The following is a 25,190-nucleotide window of genomic DNA, read 5'->3' as shown; positions in this document are numbered from 1 at the left end:
CCAAAGATTTAGCAGCAAGCAGAGCAAAGGGCCGGGTGAGCGGCTGATGGCCCGTGCATCTAGGACAGGAGGTGTTTATTAAGTGACGCCGTATTGTGCTGACCCCTAAAGAAGCATCTTTAAGGCTGATCCACGTGTCTGGGGAGGAGGAGCTGGTCTCAACCCCTTCCAAGGAGGGGTTTATACCCCCAGTGCAGACACAGGGACGCGCTTCGGGATGTTGGTGGTGTTTGAGGCTGGCGTGGAAGGTTTTGGAAGGTTTAAATCCACCCTCCTAAAGGGCTCCTAAAGCCCAGGCTAGGAGGATGGAAGGTGTCTTGGGAACGTGGCACTGTAGGAAGATGCACTGGAGAGTCTCCCAGCATTGCCCGGTGCGCTCAGGATCCTCCGCCAGCTCGTGGTGCTGGAAACCAGAGGGGCTTTTCCAGAGGATCTCAACCCCCACACACCAAAAATGAACCTTATTTTGCTAGGATGGACGTGGTTTCATAGGTGTTCCTGCTGTGCAGCTGGCGCTGAAGCAGAGCAGAGGCATCCTGCTAGCTAGGGCCTGATGGCAACCAGAATGGCAATCTGGCAATCCCAGAATGGTCGAGGTTGGACGGGACCTCTAGGGATCATCCAGTCCAACCCCTGCTCCAGCAGGGACACCCAGGGCACAGGGACAGGGCGGCACCCAGGCAGGTTTGGAGATCTCCAGAGAAGGAGCCTCCACAGCCTCTGGGCAGCCTGTGCCAGAGCTCTGTCACTCTCACCGGAAAGAAGTTCTTCTGCATATACAGATGGAACTGCCTGGGTTTTAATTTGTACCCATTGCCCCTTGTTCTGTCACTGGCCACCGCCAAGAAGAGTTTGGCCCCGTCCTCTTTACATCCTCCCCTCAGGTACTTGCGCATGTTGATCACATCCCCCTCAGCCTTCTCTTCTCCAGGCTGAACAGACCCTGCTCGCTCAGTCGTCCCTCACACGATAGATGCTCCAGTCCCTCCATCATCTTCATTGCTCTGTGCTGGACCCTCTCCAGCAGCTCCAGGTCCCTCTTGTCCTGGGGAGCCCAGAGCTGCCCCCAGTGCTCCAGGCACCTCCCCGGACCGGAGCAGAGGGGCAGGATCCCTCCCTCTCCCGCTGGCAACGCTCCCACGAGGGCTCGTTGCTGCCTCAGGAATCTCGGGGGAGCAGTGGGGAACCCTGTGGGTTCAGCCCTGGCACGGAGGAGGGGGCTGTGGGGGATATTCCCGGGGGATGCAGGATCGGCCATGGGGCAGGGGACATCTGGATGGGGCTTTTCCAGGGGGCAGCTGCTCCTGGGGACCGCGGGATGAGCCATGCGCAGCGCCGGGGCCACGGGGCTGATGTGGGGGGCGGATCGCAGCGCTTTAGGGGGCTGAGCCGCCTCAAGGGCTCAGCCGCGGGGCAGGAGCCGCTGGGGGCGCTCAGCCGCGGGGCAGCGCGGGGGGCAGGGCCGGTCGCCGCCTCCCGACACTCGCGGGACGCGGCCGCCCCGGCGCCTCCCGCCGCCGCCTCACGGGGCCGCCCGCCCCCCCGTCCCGCCATGCCCCGCGGCGGGGGCGGTGCCTCCCGCCATGGCCTCGGCGCGCGCCTCTCCCCCCCCGGCCCAGGATGCAGCGCGGCGGCGGCCGGGCCGCAAGATGGCGGCGGAGCGGCCGGGTGGCGGCGGCGGCGGCGGCGGCCGGGGCGGCGCGGGGGGCGGCGGCGGCGGCGGCGGCGCCGAGGACAACAAAGAGAACGAGAGGCCGGCGGCGCCGCGGGACGGCGGCTTCGGCGACAGCCTGGGGCTGGAGAGCATCCTGCCGCGCGGGGCGCGGGGACGTGGCAGGCCCGGGGGCCGCGGGGCGGGCGCCGCTGGCCCGTTTCGGCCGCGTGCCGGTGCGGCCGGGAGGCGGCCTCGCTCCCCGGCGCCGCAGCGAGGGGCGGCCGCGGCCACGGGAGGGCTGGGGCTACCCGGGCAGCGAGGCCGTGAGGGGACGGGCGAGTCCGGGGAGAGACCGGGGGGGCTAAAACGGCCCGAAAACGGCCCCTAGGGAGGGCCTCGAGGGGCTGCCTTAGAGCTGGGCCTGGCCGCTCCACAGGTGCGAGCTAATCCAGCACAGCAGCTTGATGTAGCTCTGTGCAACTTGCATGGAGACTTTTAGGTGTATTTTCTTCTCTCATCCTTTTGCAACTTAACTTTTACGTGTATTTTCTGCCCCTCCCCGCCCCCCCCAATACCCAAGAAAGCAAATCCCCCACTTCAGCTGAAAATCTTCCATTGCGAGCTTGAGAAGTCTGTATTTTTTTCGCCCTTCTGTAGTTATATGAGTGTTCCATTTCACACATTTCATGATACACTTTGGTATTGCTTAAAGGGGAAATCTCTAGATTTAATTAAATAGTGTTCAGAGCCTTCTTGCTTTTGATGGAGATTATCTCCCCCAGAATAAAAACTCAGGCCTGTGAACTGAGCTGGTAATGTCTGTTAAGTTTACTAGAATGAAGTGTTTTTTTTTTTTTTTTTGGTAGAGCAGCTAAGTGAATAAATTGGGCTCAATGTGCAGAGCAGTCATCAAATATGCTAAGGAATGAGTGGACGGGGTAGAAACTATAGAGTAAAAGATGATATAGCAAATTGCAGGGCAGTGCATTCTGCTAGGGGGCACTTGTTGCAGTAACATGCAGTAAAATTTGAACTGGGTTAAAGTTGTAGTAGAAAATAAGCTCCTAACAGCTCTTTTTTGTGATGTCCCAGGTTTTCAGGAAGCAGTTCTTTATCAGAGCGCTGCGTCAGGAAGGCGACGCTGGCTCTGCTCTGCTGCTGCCTTGAGAAGTGGCACATCTGGGGAGAAGGGCTCCCCGGTGCTCCCGCTGTGCCCGTGTAATTGTGCCGTGAGCGGGGGGGGCGTAGTGTAACCAGGGCAGTCGGTTTTACTGGCCTAGATGCTTGTGCTTGTGTCACTCTGCTCCTTGTGCACAAACAAGCTCTACTGACAGGACTGTAAGAGATGTTTGTAGCGCTTCTTTAGTCTTGCCTGTGCTCTGTAACAGAAAGCAGAGAAACGAGTTCTTTTAACATCAATTTTCTCTGCTGTGGGTTTTTATGAGCCTTTTGGGTGCCTTTGCCAAGCTCTGTTCAAAGTGCGTTAGTTTAACAAAGCATGTAAAGTTCTTTTCATGGTTTTGGGGTAAAATGAACCGAAAACGGGCTGTGCCATTGATGTTTCTTAACTCGAGTTGCAGTCCTTCAGATTGTGAAGGAGTCCCAGCAGCAGCATGGCTTGCGGCACGGTGACTTCCAGCGGTACAGGTCAGTGAGCCGCGGCGGTGCGCGGAGCTCCTCTGCTGTGCGACCCGGCGGGCACCAACTCACTCAAGACATGAACCCACAGGCAGCAAAACCTCTCTGCCAAATAAATTTCTTGTGACAAATTGCTTCTTATGGAGTAATGCATGTTTTTTCTCCTTATTGGACAAAATGTGCTGTGACTGGTTTAGGAAGATTGAAAAATAGCTCGTTTCTCTATTGTTTGTTAACACCGTACTGTAATCACTGTTTTCTTCCAGAATTATTTTTTCAGTAAACGTACGTAAGGCAATTGGGCCATAAGGAGAATATCACTGGTGGGGTTTTTTTCTTGTGTGTGTGTGTGTGCTTCCCCCCCCCCCCCCCCCCTCATATCCCATATATGGAGTTTTTAGTTGTTAAATGTTGTATGTCACAGCTTCTAGTGCTTATCTTTTTCTGGTTGCAGAGAATAGTATAGAGAAGTAAAATTGTTCTTTGGCCAAACTGACTGTCACCTTTCTTTTCCCTAGGGGTTATTGCTCCCGCAGGCTAAGGCGGCTCCGAAAAACTCTCAACTTCAAGATGGGAAACAGGCATAAGTTCACTGGGAAGAAAGTAACAGAAGAGATTCTTTCAGACAACAGGTACTGCCACTAAATAGAATCAAGCATTTAATAGGTTCATGAATTGCTGTTTTCTTTTCTGTAGTTTTTTTCCATGTGGGTATCCGGGGAATACTTTTGTGTACAATGTACTCGTAAATGTTTCTCTCCAGAGATGTGTGTTGTTGGTATTAATAAAAGATCAAAGTTCTGGCTGCACTATTAGGAGAAGAGGGACTACTGAGGTCCTGCTTTATTGTTTGAATGAGTGGGAGAAGAGGGAGCAGCAGCCTGTTTCCTCTTCCACTTATCGTGGCTATTAAAGTAGCTCTTGTCATAATCAGCAAAGATTAGTTCGTTAATACAGAAAGGAAATGCTTATTCAGACCTGCTGCAAGGTAGCCAGCTGATAGCTGAGGTGCTGTAACCAGCAAGAATGAGATCAGAGATGTAATCTGTTTGTTAACAAAAATACTGGGTTACAAGTTTTAGTTAGTTCTTCAGCATTTGGCAGAATGCTTGTCTGCTGGAGCGCACGGAGCGTAGGCTGAGTCCTAGGCTTCTTTCCTAGCTTTTAGAAACACGTGTCCGCAATTTCATATTCTTTCCTTGTGGCGGGGAGGGAAAAAAAAAAGCGATTCTGTCTTCCCCTGTATTATTAAAAAGTTAGATGCATTATGGCATTAACTGTGAGGAAAACAGACTTGTTTACCTATACCAGCTAGTTGGGAACTAAAATCTGTGTCTGAAAGTTTTCTGATGTTGCAGAGTGAAATTGAAGTGTCTTTGACATTTGAGTAGTTGCATAATACAGCCTTAGGTGCTTGTAACATGTCAACGTTACCATATCAGTGCTAACATTAAGAGCATCTTTGTCTATATCTACATCTTTGGCATCTACAAAGCTGACGTTTTGTTACCAAACACTTTGTATCACGTGGTACGGAACTAAAAGGGATGTGGAAGTCGTTTTTTGAGCATCAGCGTATCTCGGTGACCTTCCTGTGCCCTGCAGGTATTTGCTGTTGATTCTGATGGATGCAGAGAGAGCCTGGAGTTATGCCATGCAGCTTAAGCAGGAAGCCAACACGGAGCCACGCAAACGGTTTCACCTGCTGTCCCGCCTGCGCAAAGCGGTGAAACACGCCGAGGAGCTGGAGCGCCTGTGCGAGAGCAACCGGGTGGATGCCAAAACAAAGCTGGAAGCTCAGGTACCCTCTCCTGTTTGGACCTTCCTTTGCAGCAAGAACTGAATGAGAAACCTTGGGATTTTAGGTGAACACGTAATTCTCACCTAGCTGTAGGTGATTAAATTGGCTGATTCTTGACCTGGCTCATGACGTTCTCTGCGTAGTTTGGGTTCATTGTTGGTGCTGCTGGAATTGCAAAAGTAACCAGTGGCCCAAACCAAGATTAAGACCTGGCAGCTAGAATTTGTTTAAGCTGTCAAGTGACCATTCTTTTTTAAAAAAGCAATAGGCTTTGTTAAAGTGAAAAGAATTAGAATATTGCAAAATAATGCGACACAGCCTAAAAAACTATGCTCATCTATGAAGAACAGCTGTTTTACTCGTTTAATATGCTGATATAGCTAATTAGAACACAAAGTTTGTGACAGAAAACAGTTTTGTTTTGACACCTCTGTGAACAGAGACTACAGTGTTAATGGAAGAATAAAACTTTCATTTTGTAATTCCTTGTTGACAGGGAGAGGGGAAAAAAAGCTTCTTGCTATCAGTGGACTGAACTGTTGGTTTCTTCTCATTGGAAATGTAGAAATGTCACTTAGAATAGTGAGCTAAAGCCAAATTGTTTTCAGTGAGCAGTCCAGACAGAAAGGTCGAGTTTAATCACGTCCCCTGGACTCCAGAGCAGTTTTCATGGAAAAGTTAGGCAGTCGGTCCTGCAGTGATGAACGCGTTTGCCCTTGCTGTGTGTGCAGGCATACATGGCTTACCTCACAGGAATGCTTCGTTTTGAACACCAGGAGTGGAAGGCAGCCATGGAGGCTTTCAACAAGTGCAAGTGAGTACCCTCACGTTACCTTCATTTAGCAAAGAGAACTAGATCAGTCTAATGAATATTATGTACTGTGTACATCATAACTCTGGAAGCTGCTTGGTTAACTGTGCTGAATGGGCAGCATTACTGAAGAAATCCATTCCTCACACAATACAGACAGAACCTCTTCCTTTAAAACCACACGTACTGCAGGATTCTTCTGTATCCTTTGCTGCAGGACCATTTATGAGAAACTGGCCAATGCTTTCACAGAGGAACAAGCTGTGCTGTATAACCAGCGTGTGGAAGAGATCTCTCCCAACATTCGCTACTGTGCTTACAATATTGGTAAGGGGAGTACTTCAGCTCCAGAAAAAAAGCCATGTTTGCTTATAGGAAAAGAATATTGACTTGATGATTAAATACTGGTGTGAAGTGATGTTGGAGCGAGTCTTTAGTGGTACTTTGGGTAAATACGACATATTTTATATCAGTTTAGCAGTGAAGAAAGTACATTGTGCAACACTGCATGTGTGTTTTTGTGTAAAATGACTAAATATCTGTTTGTGGTTACTGTGCTTGTAAATTCAGAAAGGAATTGCAGTTTCATGCCACTTGCCCCCAGATGTCTAGTACATAAAATCTAGTCGATAGATTTCTATATCAAAGTGATTATTGAATTTAGGTAGAAATGGAATTTTGATTTGTTAATTTTTTTCAGGTGATCAGTCTGCTATCAGTGAACTGATGCAGATGAGGCTGAGGTCTGGTGGCACAGAAGGTCTTCTTGCAGAGAAACTGGAGGTAACTTATTGAATGTTTCAGTTTGAAGCATGCAAATATTATTTCCGTGAGCATAAATGCTACTGCAACGTGGCATTCAGGAGACCAATACCTATCAGAAAAGAGTGAGTCCTTGCTCTATGCAAAACCACACTTCCATAAAAAGCTCTTTGATTCCCATCCCCCCCCACCCAAAAAAAAAAAAAAAAAAAAAAAAAGTCAAATCTAATGTGAGCTTAAAAGGTCTGGTTTGGAAACCTTTAATTTCAGGCTCATCATGTCAGTTCCTTGTCTGCAGGCGCTGATTACCCAAACTCGAGCAAAGCAGGCAGCTACCATGAGCGAGGTGGAGTGGAGGGGCAGAACTGTCCCTGTGAAGATAGACAAAGTGAGGATCTTCTTACTGGGGCTGGCTGACAACGAAGCAGCCATCGTCCAGGTAACATGGGAACAGTCTCCAGTGCTCTAATAATCCTGTTGCTTTTGGTGTGTAGATAAATGCACAATAGCAGACCAAGTGGTTTTAAATAATCTTTCTCAAACTTGGTGTCCAAAGGCTGGAAGGAGAAGTGGGAATATTGTCTGTAACCCAGAGCTTGAGTGGCACTTAGGGTTTGCTCCCACAATTTACCAACAAGTGTTAATTTGAGATGTGCTCTGCTAAACCACTGGGTATTTTTGCTCCTTTGAACACCCTGTTCTACCCAAAAGTGCCAAGCTTCAGTGGCAGAGTGATAGTTGTTATTATTTCTAATTTTCACTTCAAAATGATTAACAATTTGAAGATTAACTGCTTTTGAATGACTTTTGTATCCTGTTTTTGCATCCTTAAGTATCTCACCCAAGCGTTTCAACTTCAGAGCAACCAAAAGAAGATCTCTATTGCTTACGTTTCTTTCTGCAGTGGAAAGCAGTTTTGCCAGACAGAGCAGCTGCTGTGAGCTTTGTAGCATTCTTCTGTTGACTTATGCAAAACTTCAAAAGCAGGAAGATGATTGCTAAATGTCAGGAGCTAAATTCATCTCAAGTGTAACGGACAGTTCCGAAATGCTTGCAGTGGGCACCCACAACACGTGTAATGGAATTGTGTTGCAGCCGGGGTTTTCATATGGCACTTTTGCCTTGGGAATGGAGTGCACACAGTGCCTTCTCCTTCCCAGTGGCTGTGTACAGAGCCTTTGCTGTTTGAAAAAGGCAGCTGAAGGATCTTTATTAACTATTGGTGCCACTAAAGGCGGGCCCTTTGCAGCTTCAAAAACTGTTTATCACCTGGAAAAAGCTAAATAACAATAAATGTCAATTTAAATGATACCATTTATCTTCATAGGATTATAATATTAAGTGAACAAGAGCTGAAATAGTGTTAAGTAAGTTAACCTAAGTAAGATGTGTCTGGGTGGAAGCATTAATGATACCAGCCTGACCAGAAATGTTAGGTTACCTTTTTTTTTGTTGTTTTATTTCTTTATTTAAAGAGTGATGTAGGTAGTATGACAGTATGGCCAGCAGGTGGAAGTGCAGCTTAGAGTTCAGTGTTCCCTCATTTCATTTCTTTCCTATGAGGCTAATGCTTGGGCTTTTCAGTTTAGTTGCCCTCCTTGTTCCACAAAGCAGTGGCAGGAATACAATCTGGATTTGTTTCCATCTTGCTTTGTGCTCCTAGAAGCCCTGATTCAATGGAGAGAATTTGTGTGACACTAGCTCCTAACCAGTAGTGATGAGACTGAGCATCGAAGCAGCAGTATGATGCACAAATACATATTTTCAATTACTTATGTGAACCCCCTGGAAGGCTTAAATTTAGCCAGGTAAAAGTGAGAAGGTTAAAGTGCTCCTATTTGATATCCCCTTGAGGATTCTGTGATCTGCAGTAATTAGGACTGCACCAAAACTGAGTAATAACTTTCTGAAATGATACAGTGTTCCAAAACAAAGGAAAAAAAATGGGCTATGTTTTGATCTGAGGTTCCTTGGTAGCTCTAAGAGCAAACCTGAACTATTCTCTCAGTACACTTTATCACTGACTGTAGCTCTTGTATTTCAGTTTTATGATCTGGTATCAGCCAAATCAGAACACATACATATTTACGCCCAGAGAATCAGTTTAACCTTAGGAGTTCTTGGCTAGAAAGGAAAGCCTTTGTTTTATTGCGTGGCCCAGCCCTTTCTCTGTTTGTGCTTGACTGATGATCTAGTTATGTCTGTTTTCATTTTTGTGCATACAGTGAAATTGCTGTGCTCCTCTGGGTGAGGCTGAGAATGTTGCCAGACTCGTCTCTGGTTATTCTCAGTAGTTAGTCCCACCTTAAAAATATGTGCAACAAATTAAAAAAACAAAAAAACAAAAACACTTTCATCTTGGATCAAGATACCTAGGGCTCTATGAGGGAGTAAAAATAACATTCCTTAATAAAAAAGAAAAAGGAGAGGCTTTGTAGGGTAATGCTCAGCAGCTTTTTACAGACGTTCCAAATCCTAGAGGAAGAGATTGCAGAGCTCTAGTTTTCTACATTTTTTCACTGGTCTGGGAAACTGCAAGTTAGTTGCAGCAAATGTTTATCCCATGTTGTTATAAGATATGGAAGTCAAATGACACAAGGCTAATGTGTTTAATTCTTTCCAGATTAACTCCTTCTCCATTTAGTAATGTTGGGATTTATTTCTGGGCAATTTTCTCTTGCAGAATTAGTAAGAATATTATGATCCCTGCCTGGTTATCTTCTCACTCAGCTGAATTGAAAGTGGAGTTTGATTTTGGGTGAATTGTTTAATTAGGTACATGATAGACCAGTCCATTAGGCAAAGAGCAGGCTTCAACTTGTTTTTAAAAGGTATTTTCAAACTCTGCTATGGGGGCAGAAGGCCAAAAATTGCTTAATTTTTTGACGAAACTTGTCGGGACAGCAGAAGCTGCTCAGTAACTCCTGCTACTGAAATGCAGATTTACTTAAAAAAAAAATAATAAAAAGTGCCTAGGACAGGCAAATTATTGCCACTGTGAGCATTACTAGAGTGGGAGTGTAGAACAGATAATCATCTAGATGTTCTTACCACACTAGAAATGCCATCACAGGAGCAGGTTGCATTGGTAGTTTACCAGGTCAATAACGCTCAGCTCTTCCTCTGCTGTGGCCTTCCCACAGTGTGATCCAACCTCAGGTGTTCTCTAAGCAACGTGGGTGCCATCCTGGAAGGGAAAGGAGTCATTAAGAAGGTGACGGGGGGTATCAATGACATGAGCTGCCTGGATGAGGCCCTCAGTGCTGCTGTAGTCTCTGTGCTGAGCAGATTTGCCTGCCATTTCTGACAATTTGCCCCCTAGAATGTATGGCAAAAAGGTTCAGGTTGGAGTTCTAGTTACCTACAGACCTTAAGGCAGTACACCAAATTTCTCTCCAATTAATCTCCTGTGTTAATTCCTGCATCGTGGGATGCGAAATGCAAAAATGTGAGAGGTGTTTTTGACTTTCCTTTGCTCCTAGGCAGAAAACGAGGAAACGAAGGAACGTTTGTTTGAATCTCTGCTCAGCGAGTGTAGGGATGCCATTCAGGCTGTTCGGGAAGATCTGAAACCAGACCAGGTGAGTATCAAGTGTCAGTGTTTCTACTTTCAATAGCACAGTGGCTTTTTGGGACTGCTTTTTTTTTGTTGTTAAGCTTGGTTAACAGTAGAAATGGCTTTGGGGTTTTCTTTATTAAAAATCTCCAGGAGTTGATCATCTCTACTTGATTCTCTCCAGAACTGGAATGGGTGAATAACTATGTAGAAACCCTCACCCTTTTACTGAGAATCCTGATCCTGGCTTTATTCAGACTTGGTGTTTTCTGATGTTTTCTTCCCTCAGCTGCTAGTCTAAGTAAATTATGTGCTATTTTGTCCAATTTTTGCAGAAGCAACGGGAGCACTCTCTGGAAATGGATTCTGGGAAGGTGTCCAACATCCAGTACTTACACAGGTAATAAGCAAACACAGCTGCCTTTACTCGTGCAAAGAAGTTATGCTCTTCTGTCAGGTTCAATCACCTTACACTGCGTAGATCTTTTCTGTGTGTGTTTCTGTGCTGGGCCTCTCAGCTCTCAAAGAACAGCTGCACAGATAAGGATCTGATTCATGCAGCTTAAAAACATTTTACTTAAGACTCTTATGTTGGTTTTTCAGATTTTTTTTTCCTGTAATAATGTCAGCTTGGCCAGAAGGGAGGGCTCTGTCAGAGCAAAGAGTAATATCTGAGTAGTTCTGACAGTCCGTTAATGGTATCTTTTTAGTTACTTGACTTATATCAAGCTGTCGACCGCCATCAAGCGCAATGAGAGCATGGCAAAGTCTCTGCAGAAGGCCCTGCTGCAGCAGCAGCGCTCAGAGGAGGATGGCAAGCGCACGCCGCGGCCTCAGGACCTCATTCGTCTCTATGATATCATCCTGCAGGTAATGCCAGGGGAAGCAAGTCTAGTTGTTTCTGGCTGGGAAACTTGAGTATGAAAAGGTACCCGATAAAATACCGCAGGTAAATGGAACGTGAGTTTGGAAGAGCAGCCTGGTAGCTACAGGAGCCTTGTGGAAGGTGTTTGACATCTACGTAGAGCATGAGAGAATGTGTTTAGTTGTGAGCAGAAGATACTGCTAGGGCTAGTAACCTTGATTTTATACTGTGCCATGTTTTTTTTCCTGACCATTCTCTGCAGCATCCTAGTAGCTGCCATGATTTCTCCTGGCCAATGAGAATGGCAGCTAAAAGTACTTAAAATTAGTTCTTTATAAGCAGTTTCTCCATTTCTCACATAAATGTTGAATTAACTGTGGGAGCTGTGGCTGGAGCGGTTGTAAATGGGAAGGAATTAATTCATGAAGGAATTGATTCATACGAAATCCAAGGAGTCTTTGTCCTATTGGCTGTTTGTCAGGAAGTCTGGCCTGGGGTCAATCTTGTACAAGTTTCCATGAGTGTCCTTCAGAAGGTTAGCGTACTGACAACTAGCAAACAGGCAACTGCTTCCATGAGAGTCTGCTATTGACTGTTAAGAGGGGCAGCTTTCTCTTATTTCATCAGATTCCAGAGGAAAGCAGAGCTTGCCTGAATTCATTGTTTTGACTCTCTTTTGCACAGAACCTTGTGGAACTGACACAGCTTCCTGGCCTAGAAGAGGACAAGAACTTCCAAAAAGAGATTGGACTGAAGACACTGGTATACAAAGCTTACAGGTGACTGAGAACAGCCAGGTTGTGCTTAGCAGACATTAAGTCTTCAAAGGTTATTAGCCCTCAGCTGTAGGGGCTGTGCAGAGCTTAAAGGCAGTTTCCTTTGTCCTGTGAATTGAAGGGGAATGTTAAGGGGACGCTGGCCAGTGCTGCCTGTCCCCCATTATCAGTGTTGGCATTCACAAAGGTGTGGGCAAAGAATCTGGCTGAGTCGAGGATCAACTGCCTCCCGTTGCAGGTGTTTCTTCATCGCGCAGTCCTACGTCCTGGTGAAGAAGTGGAGTGAAGCTCTTGTTCTCTATGAGAGGGTGCTGAAATATGCTGGTCAAGTCCAGTCAGAAGCTGGAGCTTATAAGAACAGCTTGAAGGTAGGAACTCAGCGCATCGTGTAGAGCTGCAGTCAGTGAAGAAACTCTTGAGCCAGTATTGGCAGTTAGATACCAAGCCATTGTGATTCAAGTTGGATATTTGAGTAGCAAGAAGAGTAAAACCAGTGTGACTTCTTGATATTTTTATATTACAGACTTCTTTAATGATTTGCAAATGCTACAACTGGCCACTTGCTTTGCAGGAGAGGCAGACTTGCTGTAACAACGCTCGAATACTTTTCCGTGTTTTTCACATCTGTATTTTCTGTCATGCTGTTTCTGTGGTGCCTGAAGGACTAAAGAATAGATTCTCCTCTGTGGGAAGGCTTGCTGGCACTTAATCCTTACCCTGTCAGATTTTAACTTTGCGCTAACTCTTTAAAAATCTAGCACCTTTTAAGTTCTCAAATAATTGCTTTTAATACTCTAGGACCTGCCTGATGTTCAAGATCTGATCACTCAAGTCAATGCAGAGAAATATTCCTTGCAAGCAGCAGCTATATTAGGTGAGTTGCACAATCGTACAAGAGGTCTAACCTCTTGCATAACATCCCTCCAGCTATTTCATTTTTTTCATTTCATTTCTGAAATGCTAAATATTTTTTCCACATTACTTTGATATATGTAGGCTGTAGAAAACACAATCTTTGCGTTTTCTAGCTGTGTGTAGTGCAGATGGGAAACCATTGACTAGGCACTTTGATCTCATTCTGTGGTCTCTAAGCATGTGGAGGACAAGAAGGTGTTTGGGAGTAGTCAGCAGGGATTCACCACAGGGAAGTCATGCTTAACCAACCTGAGAGCCTTCTGTGATGGAATGACCAGCTGGGTAGATGAGGGGAGAGCAGTGGGTGTCATCTGTCTGGACCTCAGCAGGACTTTTGACACCGTCCCTCACAACATCCTCCTGGGCAAGCTCCTCAGTGTGGGATAGACGAGTGGACAGTGAGGTGGATTAGGAACTGGCTGGATGGCAGAGCTCAGAGGGTGGTGATCAGCAGCGCAGAGTCTGGTTGGAGGCCTGTAGCTAGTGGTGTCCCCCAAGGGTCAGTCCTGTTCAATTTATTCATCAATGACCTGGATGAAGGCACGGAGTGCTCCCTCAGCAATTTTGCTCCCTCAGCAAGTTTGCTGATGATACCAAACTGGGAGGAGTAGCCGATACCCCAGAGGGCTGTGCTGCCATCCAGAGGGACCTGGACAGACTGGACAACTGGGCGGTGAAAAACCTCATGCAATTCAACAAGGCCAAGTGCAAGGTCCTGCACCTGGGGAGGAATAACCCCAGACACCAGTACAGGTTGGGGACCGACCTTGTGGAGAGCAGCTCTGCGGAGAGGGACCTGGGTGTCATCGTGGACGACAAGGTGACCATGAGGCAGCAGTTGCCCTTGTGGCCAAGAAGGCCAATGGGATCCTGGGGTGTGTTAAGAAGAGCGTCTCCAGCAGGTCGAGGGAGGGGATCCTGCCCCTCTGCTCAGCCCTGGTGAGGCCGCATCTGGAGTATTGTGTCCAGTTCTGGGCCCCACAGTATAAGAGGGATGTGGAGCTGCTGGAGAGAGGCCAGCGCAGGGCCACAAGGATGATCAGGGGCCTGGAACATCTGTCCTATGAGGAGAGGCTGAGGGAGCTGGGCCTGTTCAGCCTGGAGAAGAGAAGGCTGAGAGGGGACCTGAGCAGTGTCTAGAAGTACCTCAAGGGAGGCAGTGAGGAGGATGGTGCTGGCCTGTTTTCACTGGTGGCCACCCACAGAACTAGAGGAAATGGCCACAAACTGAAACACCAAAAGTTTCACAGGAACTTAAGGAAAAATTTCTTCCCAGTGAGGGTGCCAGAGCACTGGAACAGGCTGCCCAGAGAGGTTGTGGAGTCTCCTTCTCTGGAGATCTTCCAAACCCGCTTGGATGCAGTCCTGTGCCACGTGCTCTAGGTGACCCTGTGTGTGCAGGGGGGTTGGACTAGATGATCTCTAGAGATCAAGACTCTTTTGTCTTTTACTGCTCTGATGTACCTACCGTGGTTGTGTTTTTTTTGCCATTTGCCTTGTGCTTAACTCCAAATCTGTGCTTCTCTCATGGCTGTGCTAGACTGGAGAGCTATGATGGTTATAAACTAAATCTGTGACCCTTTTAGTCTAGAAAGTAAATTGTTTCTGCCCAAGATGTCTTGTATTTTTCTGGAAGCAAGGCTCACAGCTGAGCCTACTTAACCCTTTTCACAGGGATCTAGTCTGTGATTCTTAATACCTTTTCCTTAATTTGCAGATGCAAACGATACTCATGAGACTGAGTCTCCATCTCAGGTCAAGGATGGCAAGGTAAGAGCTGAGAGCACGGATGGTTCTTGATTAGTAGTAGTGTTCTTGGATAACAGTTTAAAAACAATATTAACTTTCCTGCAGCTAGGCTGGTTGGTGTTCTGTTACAACTAGTGTGTGTTAAAGGTTTCAATTGGCTTCTTTTTTCCTTACCACAGATTCTGAAGGTGGCTGAGAGGGTGGAGCCTCTCGGGTAGGGATTGGGCTGCCTCTTGCAGCTTCTGCTGTGGAATCATCATTTTTCAGTTTTCTCCCTGCACTTGGGAACACTTTCCAGAGAACTCGCAGTGAGATTTGACAGCAGAGAACTATTTTCAAGGGCCCAATACATCACACATGAAAACATCAGCTTTTGCTTGCTTAGTGCCATTTGCTTCTCTTCCCTGTTTGGCCCTGTCAGCTGGGGTATGACACATGATCAATTTGTGTTTCTGTATTTATTTCTCTTTCAGCCACTCTCCGAACGGTTTGAGACTTTCTGTCTGGATCCTTCTCTTGTCAGCAAGCAAGTCAGCCTGGTGCACTTTCCTCCGGGGTTCCAGCCCATTCCTTGCAAGCCCTTGTTCTTTGACCTGGCCCTTAACCATGTTGCTTTCCCACCTCTGGAGGACAAGGTGGAGCAGAAGGCCAAAAGTGGCCTTACAGGATATATCAAGGGCATCTTTGGATTCAAAAGTTAACCAGGACCCCTCTGAGGAACGGAGGTTTTATTCTGTATTGAAGGAAAAGCTCCAAGAGGTTCTAGGACATAAATATCTGCAGCTGAAACTGGCAGAGGGAGGTTTTACCATCATCTTCCCTATGTTCTGTGTATGTGTCTGTGCACTTGCATTCTCTCCCAGTGTGTTAGAGGCAAACAGTTTATTCAAGTACATAAGTACACTATAAATCCTTGAAAATATCCAGAGCACAGAGAAATTCCATTCTGTTTGGAGAATTTGGAGCTCACTTTGTGACCAGTGGCTTGTTCAGGGCCAGTACACATATACTTACCATGGACCAGGGCATAGGCATATCTTGATATTTGTTTTTCTTTTTATTTTCTTTCTTTTCTCTCCAGTGTTATTTCACATTACAATTTGGTAACCTGATCCTGAAACCTTCTGGGTGTGGTAGGGAAGCAGGGGCAAAGGTAGATGAAGAACTGAAACAGCAAGATGAGGCTGCCTGTGCGATGGGCATGAAGCAATGGCCAAGGGGGCTAACTTGTCCTTCTCTTGATTTCCACTCCCCGCTGAAAAGTGTACCTAGTTATGTAGAGAGAAGTCTCCTTAAAAAATGTATCATTTGGAATTGGCAAAGTAGAACCTCTTTCCTTATCAATAAGGATGAAAAGTACCTTATCAGATGCTAATGATTATCCCAGCTGTGATGGAATATTGCCCAAATTTGTACTCTGGGTCGATAGAATCCATCTTCATTAGTATCTTTTTGTTAAATGCCTAAATACAGTATAGAACCCATTCCTACAAGGCGTTTCCTGGGAAACTTAACTATTCATGGGTGGCATTAGAAATAGCTACTTGCTCTTCATGGGAAGCTGGGTCTCTCGATGATTTTTTTTTGTCTCTGATCTAAACCTTACCTGAAAACAAGATGATCTTTTTCTGGAGTTTCTGTTGTTTTTTCCTCATTGTCAGTAAGCAGATACACCTGAAATGAGAAATCAGCAGCAGGAGATCAGTAGGTTCTTAAGTGACAGATCTGTCACATGAGCCAGCATTTTTATAAAGAGCCCAGGTGCTGTGGTGATAGGCACTGTCAAAATGCGGGTAATTCCGTAACGGTGTTCACTAAGTAGGAAAAACAACAGCACGTGGGCAAAACTGTTCCTAAATAAAGAATTTGGAAGTTTCCACAGCCACGTTTGGGTTTTTACTCTGTTATAACTGGAAGTTGAAACAGCAGTTACTTCTATCTGCTTTTTAGCTCCTCTTCACTGGTTGTCTTGACTTCGCATTGTTTTTCCATTTTTAGGCATTGCAGTCAGTGGGGCTGGAAACGGTAGAAATATTTTGAATGACTGGATTGTTGTGGGAATTTTCCATGCGAGGTCCATGTGTCAGATGAATGGAGGGAATTAGCAATTCCCTTGATTTCATCCCAAGGTGAATGTTTGCTTTTCTCCTTCCAAGTTGGTCTGATTTGTGAGTTCTCAAAATACAAAGCAGCTCGAAGGAGGACTCTGGGCTCAGAAAGAGGTAAGAGAAGAAGGAAAAACTTCTTGGCTGTGTTTAATATTTCGCTCTGAGTGCCAAGGGCTTTTACAAGAGAAATGGGAAATTATAACCTGAAAGAAATATCGAAGAGTATTTATACATCTGGTGCTGATGTCTAGCAAGCATGTCCCTGGATGACAGATAAATCTGTTCACTGGAAAGTCTGTTTCATTTTAGACATGATGAAAGGTCGTGCTGTAACAGTCCCAAGCATCAGATGTTTGATCAGCTTCATACCTATTTTCATACTTCACTCTGAACTTCTCTATCCTTCTGTCTTATATCAAATCATTTCGAGTACTGTTCTTGTGTTTGGTTTGTAAATCAAACTTCTTTCTGTTCCCCTGCCGCAAATCTGTGTGGTGCCTGGATTCATTCCAGTGAAACTTGTATTGCAGCCACTTTCTAATCGGTTACTGTTACAAAAACCTAGGAGCAATTGACCCCTGTGTTAAACATCTTTTGGCAGGTAACTGATTAGTTGAAGATGGATAAGTCTGACAACAATAAAGTCTTATTTCTGATCTCTGAGGCATGTAGTTAATGTTGAGCATGGAGAGCGCTGAGATGACCCGTGACATGCGGTCTGGGACTGCTTGAGCCACGGAGAATGATCACTGTGAGTTGGAGGAGGACGTTCTTTCTGCAGGCTCAGGTTCGTGCAGGGTTTAAGATCAACAAAAGTGAATAGAGCAGGATTTGTAATCAGTGTTGGAACTTGAATAATGGGGAAGGTGCTGATAAGGCACTAGGAAATAATCTAAACTGAGGAAAATATATATTGTTATTCATGGAACCTGGATGATGAAAACCACACTTGGACGATCATGCTCATGCAGTGCATGCAGTCACTGCAAAGGTGAGTCCTAGAATATGGTTATAGGGGATAGCCTTGGCACGTTGTGACTGCCCGGAATGACCAATGCAACATACGGAGCACTAGGTAACCTGGGCTGAATCCAGCTCCAGAGCTGGATAGCGATCTGGCCTGGGGGTTTCTAAATAACTCTTTGCCTCCTTTAAAAAAGAGAAAAAATCAGTATCTAAATGGAAGCTGTTGGGTTACTGGAGATTCCCAGTGCTGTATAATCCAAGATGGTTTGCGTGGAAGGAATGCAAGGTGAGCACTGACAGTAAATTCTTTGTGGCCAGCTTAGCTGATGGGCTTGTTGCGAGTTGGGCTGGCAGCCTGTGCCAGGCATATGTGCTAGTGAAGGCTGCGGTGCCTTGGATGGAGTCTAGCAAATCCAGGTACAGGAGCAGCAAGTAGAACTATTCTGGGAAAAGCTGGATCTCCTGGGAGATGTCATGCCCCCATGTATCTCCTGCTCATACCCCGTTACTCCAGCGAGCACAAGTCCCCTGTGCTCGGCTTGGGGATGAACTAGAGGTTTGCTCACTTGAAGTGACAGCTTGTGATCTTGATCCCGTGTGGCCATTCCTGTCTTAATTCAGGCTTGGCTTGCTCTTCTGCAGCATGATAGCAGCTGGAGGTAGGTCTGCCTTGCGGAGAACCGCTTCTGTCCAGCTTTGGCCTTGGCCTTCAGCAGCAGTGGGGAAGGATAAGTGCGACCGCTGCTGGGCCGCTGCCCGTTCTCCTGGCTGCGGTAGAGTGTGGGTGCTCCAAGCGCGGATGCCTTTGCTGCGAGGAGCCAGAAGATTGAAGACCGTTCTTTGAGCATGCCTGGAAAGGGGCAGGGGTGCCATTACAGGCCCTGTTTGAGGGGGGAGAAGGTTCTTCCTGGCCTGGCTGGGGTCACTGGGCACGGGGCGCTCGGCTCCAAGGAGCTGCTGCCCGCTGTGGGCCGCGGAGCCGCTGCTTGCTTCGCCCCCACGTCCCTGGCAGAAGTGGCTCTGGCTTTGGCTCCAGTGTCAGAGCCAGAGGGCCCCCGAGCCGGGATAGCTGGTGCAGTCGGACGGGTTGCTCTGTCCGCCCGCTGCAGAGCGAACGGTGGGTGCTCGGCTCCGTGCTTGGGCTGTAGTACCAAGCTGTGTGTACAGAGGGAGGCTGCTCCCAGTCCCATCCTCCCAGCACAAGTAGCATGGGCTGGAACCTTCCCACCTAAAAAGCAGCCACTTCTCAGTGGAGGAGGCTTGAAACTGCTTCCAAAGGGGAGTTGTGTTTGTGTTGGGCACACGTGGCCTCGGGCGTTGCTTTCGTGTGCTCCAATTCCCCTGTGTTCACGTGTGGGCCCAGGTGCGTTTCTAGGGGCCGTTGTGCTGTGATCTGCGGTGAGGTCCTTCTCTGGAGATCCTCAAAACCCGCTTGGACCCAGCCCTGTGCCACGTGCTCCAGGTGACCCTGGGTGCAGGGGGTTGGACTAGATGATCTCTAGAGGTCCCTTCCAACCTTAAGCTCCCTATGATTCCATGAGCTCCCCTGCCGCAGGGCACCGCAGCGGTCGCGTTGCTGTAATTCGCGCTGTGGAAACAGCCCCCTCGTCCTTCCCGTGCTGGGCTGGCGGCCACCGCGGTCCAGGCGCAGACCTGAGACACAGCCGCTTCCCCAAGGCCCAAACGCTGGGAATGGGAATTAGCGCCTCATTCCCAGCTCCATGGTGAGTCCAGGGAGCGATATGCTCCTTGTGGTGCCCGAATGACTGAAGAGCAGCTTCAAAGCCTCTGAATTACATTTGGTGGTTAGCTTTTTCCACAGAAGCCAGGGGAGCTTCTAATTTTCTCAGAGCATCAAATTAACTTGGGGCAGGGGAGGTCTGACTGCTCAGAATTAGTCCTGGCAGATGGACGCATCCCGTCCTCCTCAGCCCAGGACACAAACGCACCCACCATTGCAGGGGAAGCAGCAGCTCAAAAATGGAGCTTTGCGGCAGACTTGGACTTGTGCAACAGGAAAAGCTCTTGGGCTTGTGGACTGGAAGATGCTGCCTGTGGTTCTGGGGTCTGGCATTCTGGTAGCCCAAAAAGAGTTTGGCCCCTCTCCCTGTTTGCCTTGTGCTGCAAGTGGAGTCTATGGATGGGCTTCCTCGTGAACCATGAAGGAAATCTCCCCCAAAATGTCCAGGTCTTCCCCTTTGGTTTCAGGGGTGAAGGCTGTATTTCTGTGGAGGAGTGTTTGGTCCCATAGCTTGATTATTTCTCAGTGTCAGGTTTAACTTTCCAGGATGCATCTCGCGCAGGGCAGATCCCATCACGCGTCTGTGGAGCAGCTCCTTGCAGCAGAGTTATTAGATCATCAAGGAAAATTTGCAGGCCGCATCCTGCAAGTTATGAACAACTTTTCCAGACAAAGTGTCTCGAGAATCTGCTATTAGTGAACTTAGCACTATTAAAGCCTTGCTAGCCCTCTGGGGAAAGGAAATCTGGGCTAAAGCACTAGCTGCTGTAGGGAAGTGCAGTGATGTCCTGCTAAACTAGCCCCAGGGCTTGAACTCGGAACAAACCAAGGGCTGCTGCACTGAGCGCAGAGCCCGCGGAGTGGGAGGCAGGTAGCTCCTTTTGATGTCGAAGGGTCTGGAGATGAGTGGCCTATAAAAGCCCAGGGACTGAACGGCTAATAAGCAGGTGAGATGGCTTGGTGCAGACGTTCTCTGTACTTAGAGAGATGCAAAGGAGCAGGATTTGGATTTTCCACTCCTTTGAGAGCTCGAGAGGAAGAGGAGCAGCCAGGTCCTTGCCCCTGGCCTTCCGTGGCCTCCCGCTCTTGGGCTTCTTGTTCCAGCGGCAGCGCAGTTTGGGAAGGAGCATTGAAGTGTTTTAATGACCTTTGAATCGGCCTGCAGGGAGAAGTACAGGGGACCTTGGTGCTTTCTGGGGTCCTTCCCTTTTTGTCATTTCTTTTCTAAAGAAGCTGAGTGCAGGCACCACCTTGGGCCTGCCTAGGGCTGCAGGTTTGCTTTGCTCCTGGTCACCTGCAGTTTGTTGACAGCAGCAGCAGCCATGGTGCTGCTGCCACTGCTCACCTGAGCGGCTGTTGAATATAAAGAGCAGCAGCTGTTAAAGCAAAGTGAGGAGCGAGGGCTGAGCAGTTTTAGGCTTGCGAAAAACAAGTGTTCTATTTTCCTTCCGGGATAGCACTCTTTTTAATAGATGGCCTCTTTTGAGACTTCAAAATTTCCATTTGGCTTGAATGCAAATTGCTCTGCAGTGAGGAAAAAGGGCTGGGGAGAAACATTCCAAGACGATGCTGGATCTGCCAGGGCAGAGGAGGCTGCTCGTGGTGCATTGGGCCAGGCTGCTCGGGGAGCCCACAGGAAGGTCTGTGGGGATCCTAATTCACATTCCCGGGTGCAGAATAGTCCTTGGAGAAGAGCAGGAGGGGTTTCCTCTAGCTGCACCTCTGCTGTTGGCTCTAATGGCAAAGCCTGTCCTTTGCAGCAAGCCTTGGCACAGCGTCTCTAGGCACGTTGCTGCTGCTTCTGCAGTGCAACATTTTGGGGTCAGCAAGGATTTCTCCTCAAGAGGAGGAGCGTGAGGCTGGCCAAAGCTCCCTGTCCTCCTAAAGACCCTCCTCAACATGACCAGCTGCCTCTGATGCTACAGCAGTGTCCATGCTCTCCCTCGCTGAAAGGAGGAAACTTAACGGCACTGGACAAAGCAATTGATTGAGGCCCCTCTGCTGTCATCTCTGTGTTGCTCTTGGCCCAGACTGGGAGTCCTGACATCAGGATTTAGCAGCCTGGTATCTCCGCAGTTCTTATTTCTGACCAGAGGTCCTTCTCCACCATAATCACTGGTGCTCTGTTAATGAACTTGAGCAGCACATCTTGGAGTGAAGAAAAGCACACAGAAGGTGAGTAGGTTTTCATGCAGATGATGTGGCAGATGATCTTCCCGGCTAGTAGTAAATCATTTATGGGTGTATTAAGTCTGTTTCCTTTGTGAAAATTTAATAGAGGTCTGGCTGATCATGAGAGCAGTCCATCGTCTGAGCTCCTCCTTTGGCCAAGTCAATAAAAGCCTGGTCCAGGATTTGTTGTTCTTGAGATCTTACTTGCTTGAAATGTTATCTGCTCACCAAGGTCCTCTAGGCAGCTGTGCCTGGTATCCGTCCCTGGAGGCAGCCTACTCATCTGTGTAAGCACCAGGAAGCATCTGGTTATGCGATTGCTTTGAAGAGCTAGACATCCATGTCTTGGAGATTCATCCTAGCAGCAGAGAGATATGCCAAGTCCTGTTCTGGATGTGATTTCTCATACCATCCCCTGTTGCCCCTGGAATGTTCCTACACCAGCCAGCCTCAAGGTGTGCATCTTCGGAAGGTCTGTATCTCCCCAAAGGGTGTCACAGCCTGCCTGGACAAGCCATAACATCCTGCTGGATCAGCTACTTCATTCAGCAGCAGCATTTCAAGGCTCATGGATGTGGAATGATCTAAAGACTGTACGTCCTGACCCAGCTTCCCGTGGATGATCTTGTCCAGACCAGGCAGCTCCACCAGCCCTGTCGGCAGGGACTTCATCCCTATTGTGGTTGCAGAAGGGATGCGGGGTTGGAAATGTTGCCGAGGTGCCACGGAGACCCATTGCCTGGAATGAGAGATGGCCAGGAGTAGCGAGGCCGTGGGTAGTGCTGTTGTGGAGGAGGTTCTTGGAGACGTGCTTGGCTCCCAGCTGCAGAGGTGCAAGTCTGCCTTGAGACGCTCCTGCCCAGGATTCCTGGGCTCAGCTCCAAGCGCAAGGCGTAGCTGTGGGGGTTGAACCAGTTGAACTGGTCTCCGTGTGTTGCCTGCTGCTGCTTGCATGGACTCAGTTAACTGTAGTGCTCGGCACCATCTGGGCTGGGGCTGGCCTGAACAAACCCACTTTGGCTGGACAAGTGACCCATGCTGAAGGGCCAGGACATGTAAGCAAGCCCTGCACATCCTGGGTGCTGTCCCAGGTGTTGATTCCTGCAACAAGATCCATCTGCAGAGGCAGTGTTCAGATCAGCCCCTGGAATTGAGGGCACCTGCACTCAGATGCTCCTGAGCTCCACGGTGCAGCTGCTGTGATGGCTGAGGAGCCTGTTTGGCAGCAGTGAAACCATGTGCTTGCTGGCTTTGCTGCTGTCCAGCTGTCACTGTGGTGGCTCTTGTCCCCATCACGCTCCTTGGCTCTGCTCGTGGCTTCCAGTCGCTGCTCTCGCCCCTCTACGCTGTGATGGTGACCAGGAGCTTGGGCCTTTCCTGCGGGCTGGGCTCACCCTGCTCCTCTTGGGTGACCAGGGGGCAAAGAGGTGTCTTCTCCCGTGGCTCTAGGTGAGACTAACAGGCTGGTCCTCCCCCTTTCTCCTCTTGCCAAAGCCTGCTTGGCTGAAGAAGAGGCAGGTCCCTTTGTCGTGTTGTGGTGAGGCAGGAGGCTGGATGGCTGATGCTCTTCCGAGAGCCTTGCCCTCCTGCACCTCAGATCGCTCCAAAGGCCTCGATTGTCCAAGCAGCTTTGGCCCTTTCCCCATGGGAGTTCAAATCAATCCTTGCCTGTGCAGTCTCCGTTCCCTCTGCTCTTTCCCTGTGCATCTTTGGCCGTCTCGCAGTGCCTCCTCCTTGAGCCACAGAGGTTTTGCTGGTGGCAAGAAGCAGCAAGCAAAGCCCACCCCAGCATGCAGGAGGTGCTGCCTCCTGCTTCGGGGCTGCAGAGCCCTGCAGCCTGTCCTGGCCACCTTGTGGGCTCCCTGTTCCACAGGAATTGCCTGTGGAAATCGGGCTCGGCTCTGCAGCGCGTGGCTCCAGCTGCCTGCAAGCGGCCGCGCTACCCTGCCAAGCACGCTGCCGCTCTGTAAATGTGTCCCGAGATAAGCTGGGTCCTCTTGGCATCCGTCACCGAGGTTGCGCCACTGCCAGGGCGCGTGTCTCTGTGTGCAGGTGGTAGATCAAAGTCTCTGATTTTAAGAGATCTCCCTTTGAGATGCTGTCTCGGAGAGATCCTCCCCAGGATCGCAGTGCTGTCTTGTTGAGGGTTTGGGGAGAGGAAAGTGCGGTTTTGAAACTTTGCAGGGCTGGAGCTCCAGCCCATGAGTGATGGATTGCTTAGGTGATGTGTCTGCTTTGGGTTTTGTAGTCCTCTACCATAGGATACTGGCAATAAGTCTCATCCACGTTTGTTTTGCTCCTCTGGATTCATGAGGGATTGATTCTCCCCTCACTTGCACAACCAGCAGCCCTGCAGAAAATGGGGGCATCCCCTGTAGCCATGGAATCACGCGGGCTTGTTTTGTATGGGTACACACTGTGGCTGGGGTCTACCTGGGCTTTACATGCTTTGAAGTGTTGTCCTTGGCAAGGTCTGAGCTTTCCTTAAGCCTCTGAATGCAAATGCAGCAGGTCCCGTGGGCTGTAGCTCATGTGCTGTGCCCGTTTCTTCCTGCCTGTGTCCCTCCAGCCCCTCCAGTTTTAATCCATTCAATCTATAGAGGTCACTCTGGAAAAGCCGGGGGGACCCAGGCTTCTGCTTCCAGCCCCAAGCTGCAGGGAATGGGAATGAACACCCCCAAACCTGCGCTGGCTTCCCAGGGGCTGCTGTCTCCAGGGCTTCTGCTCCCTTTCTCCTCCATCCTCCCTCCTCGCTTCAGCGCTGGGTAAAGACTCCATGTCACTGCGGCACCTGTGCCAGACTGACCTGGAACACGTCATTCCTGCTTTGGGGGAAAACTTTGGACTTTGGTTTATCTGAAACCCAGTGGGGTGTTGACAGCAGACGGTCCGTGCTGCGATTTCAGAGAGCTGTGGACCTGGGCAGCCCCACGGCACAGCCTGGACAGGATTCCCAGGATCTGCAGGGAGCCCCGGTTGTTGTTGTGCCGTCCAGCTGGGACACCAACCCTGTGCTCCAGAGGGGAAGGAGCTGCCCAGAGCCAAAGCCTGCTCAGAGACCTGCCTTGGTCACAGGGCCTAGTGGCTTTGCTGCCTGAGCTTGTCCCTGAGCCTGGGTGGCAGTGAAGGAGATCTCGTGAAGCTGCAGCCGCTGAGCCGAGCTTTGCTGGGAGCCCTCGCTATCCTGCTGGGAGCCAGGACCAGCCTGAGTCAAGCCAAAAGGTTATCAAACTGCAAAAATAAACTGTGCGCTAGTGATTCCCAACCTAATGCTGCTGCTTTGCAAAGCTCCAGGGTTACACCAGCACTGCGGCTCCTGCTGCCTCTCGAGCAGAGAGCATCAGAAGGTGCTTTAAAATGTGTCTTGGCAGTCACAGCAGCTCTCCAAGTCATGTTTTCAGACTTTACCACCCGCGAAGGTTGTGCTCTCTGCCCCTCTACCAGGAATTGCTGCGGCTGGGCGCACCGAAACCCTCCGGAGCCAGGGCGAGGTCTCCTGCTCTCCCTCTGGGGCGCTGCTCTTTCCCCCCGCCCCAAACTGGTTTTTCGGGTAGTTTTTCATAAACGCCTCTCTCGGCTTCTGCTCACCTGCGCTCGGGGAGGAGCCTGTTGGGAGCCGCTCTTGAGCACTGCCGGCCCTGCCCTCGCGCCCGTCGGAGCGGAGCGCGGAGCCGCG

The 25,190-nt window shown here is 48.9% G+C and overlaps 1 protein-coding gene across 1 annotated transcript; it reads left to right on the top strand.

Moving 5' to 3' along the window:
* Positions 1–1,634: 1,634 nt before the first annotated feature.
* Positions 1,635–16,406, top strand: SRP68 (signal recognition particle 68). The gene is made up of 16 exons (XM_088523427.1): positions 1,635–1,803; positions 3,235–3,301; positions 3,811–3,924; positions 4,898–5,093; positions 5,825–5,907; positions 6,122–6,231; positions 6,605–6,687; positions 6,965–7,105; positions 10,149–10,247; positions 10,558–10,622; positions 10,933–11,092; positions 11,772–11,866; positions 12,102–12,231; positions 12,662–12,737; positions 14,496–14,548; positions 15,001–16,406. Exons 1-16 carry the CDS (start codon positions 1,650–1,652, stop codon positions 15,226–15,228), a joined length of 1,854 nt encoding a protein of 617 aa, XP_088379553.1. The 5' UTR covers positions 1,635–1,649; the 3' UTR covers positions 15,229–16,406.
* Positions 16,407–25,190: the final 8,784 nt, after the last annotated feature.

The sequence above is a fragment of the Tinamus guttatus genome, unplaced genomic scaffold, assembly GCF_059628265.1.
Source record: "Tinamus guttatus ecotype Peru unplaced genomic scaffold, ASM5962826v1 Tinamus_guttatus_pri_ptg000188l, whole genome shotgun sequence".
Lineage (NCBI taxonomy): Eukaryota > Metazoa > Chordata > Aves > Tinamiformes > Tinamidae > Tinamus > Tinamus guttatus.
This window is presented reverse-complemented; position numbering and strand designations above follow the sequence as displayed.

Excerpts from the sequence above, each read along its gene's own strand:
- SRP68 (XM_088523427.1), top strand. The coding sequence starts at position 1,650 with ATGGCGGCGGAGCGGCCGGGTGGCGGCGGCGGCGGCGGCGGCCGGGGC. Across the intron at positions 7,106-10,148 it reads ACGAAGCAGCCATCGTCCAG|GCAGAAAACGAGGAAACGAA; the intron begins GTAACATGGGAA and ends CTTTGCTCCTAG. Across the intron at positions 10,248-10,557 it reads AAGATCTGAAACCAGACCAG|AAGCAACGGGAGCACTCTCT; the intron begins GTGAGTATCAAG and ends CAATTTTTGCAG.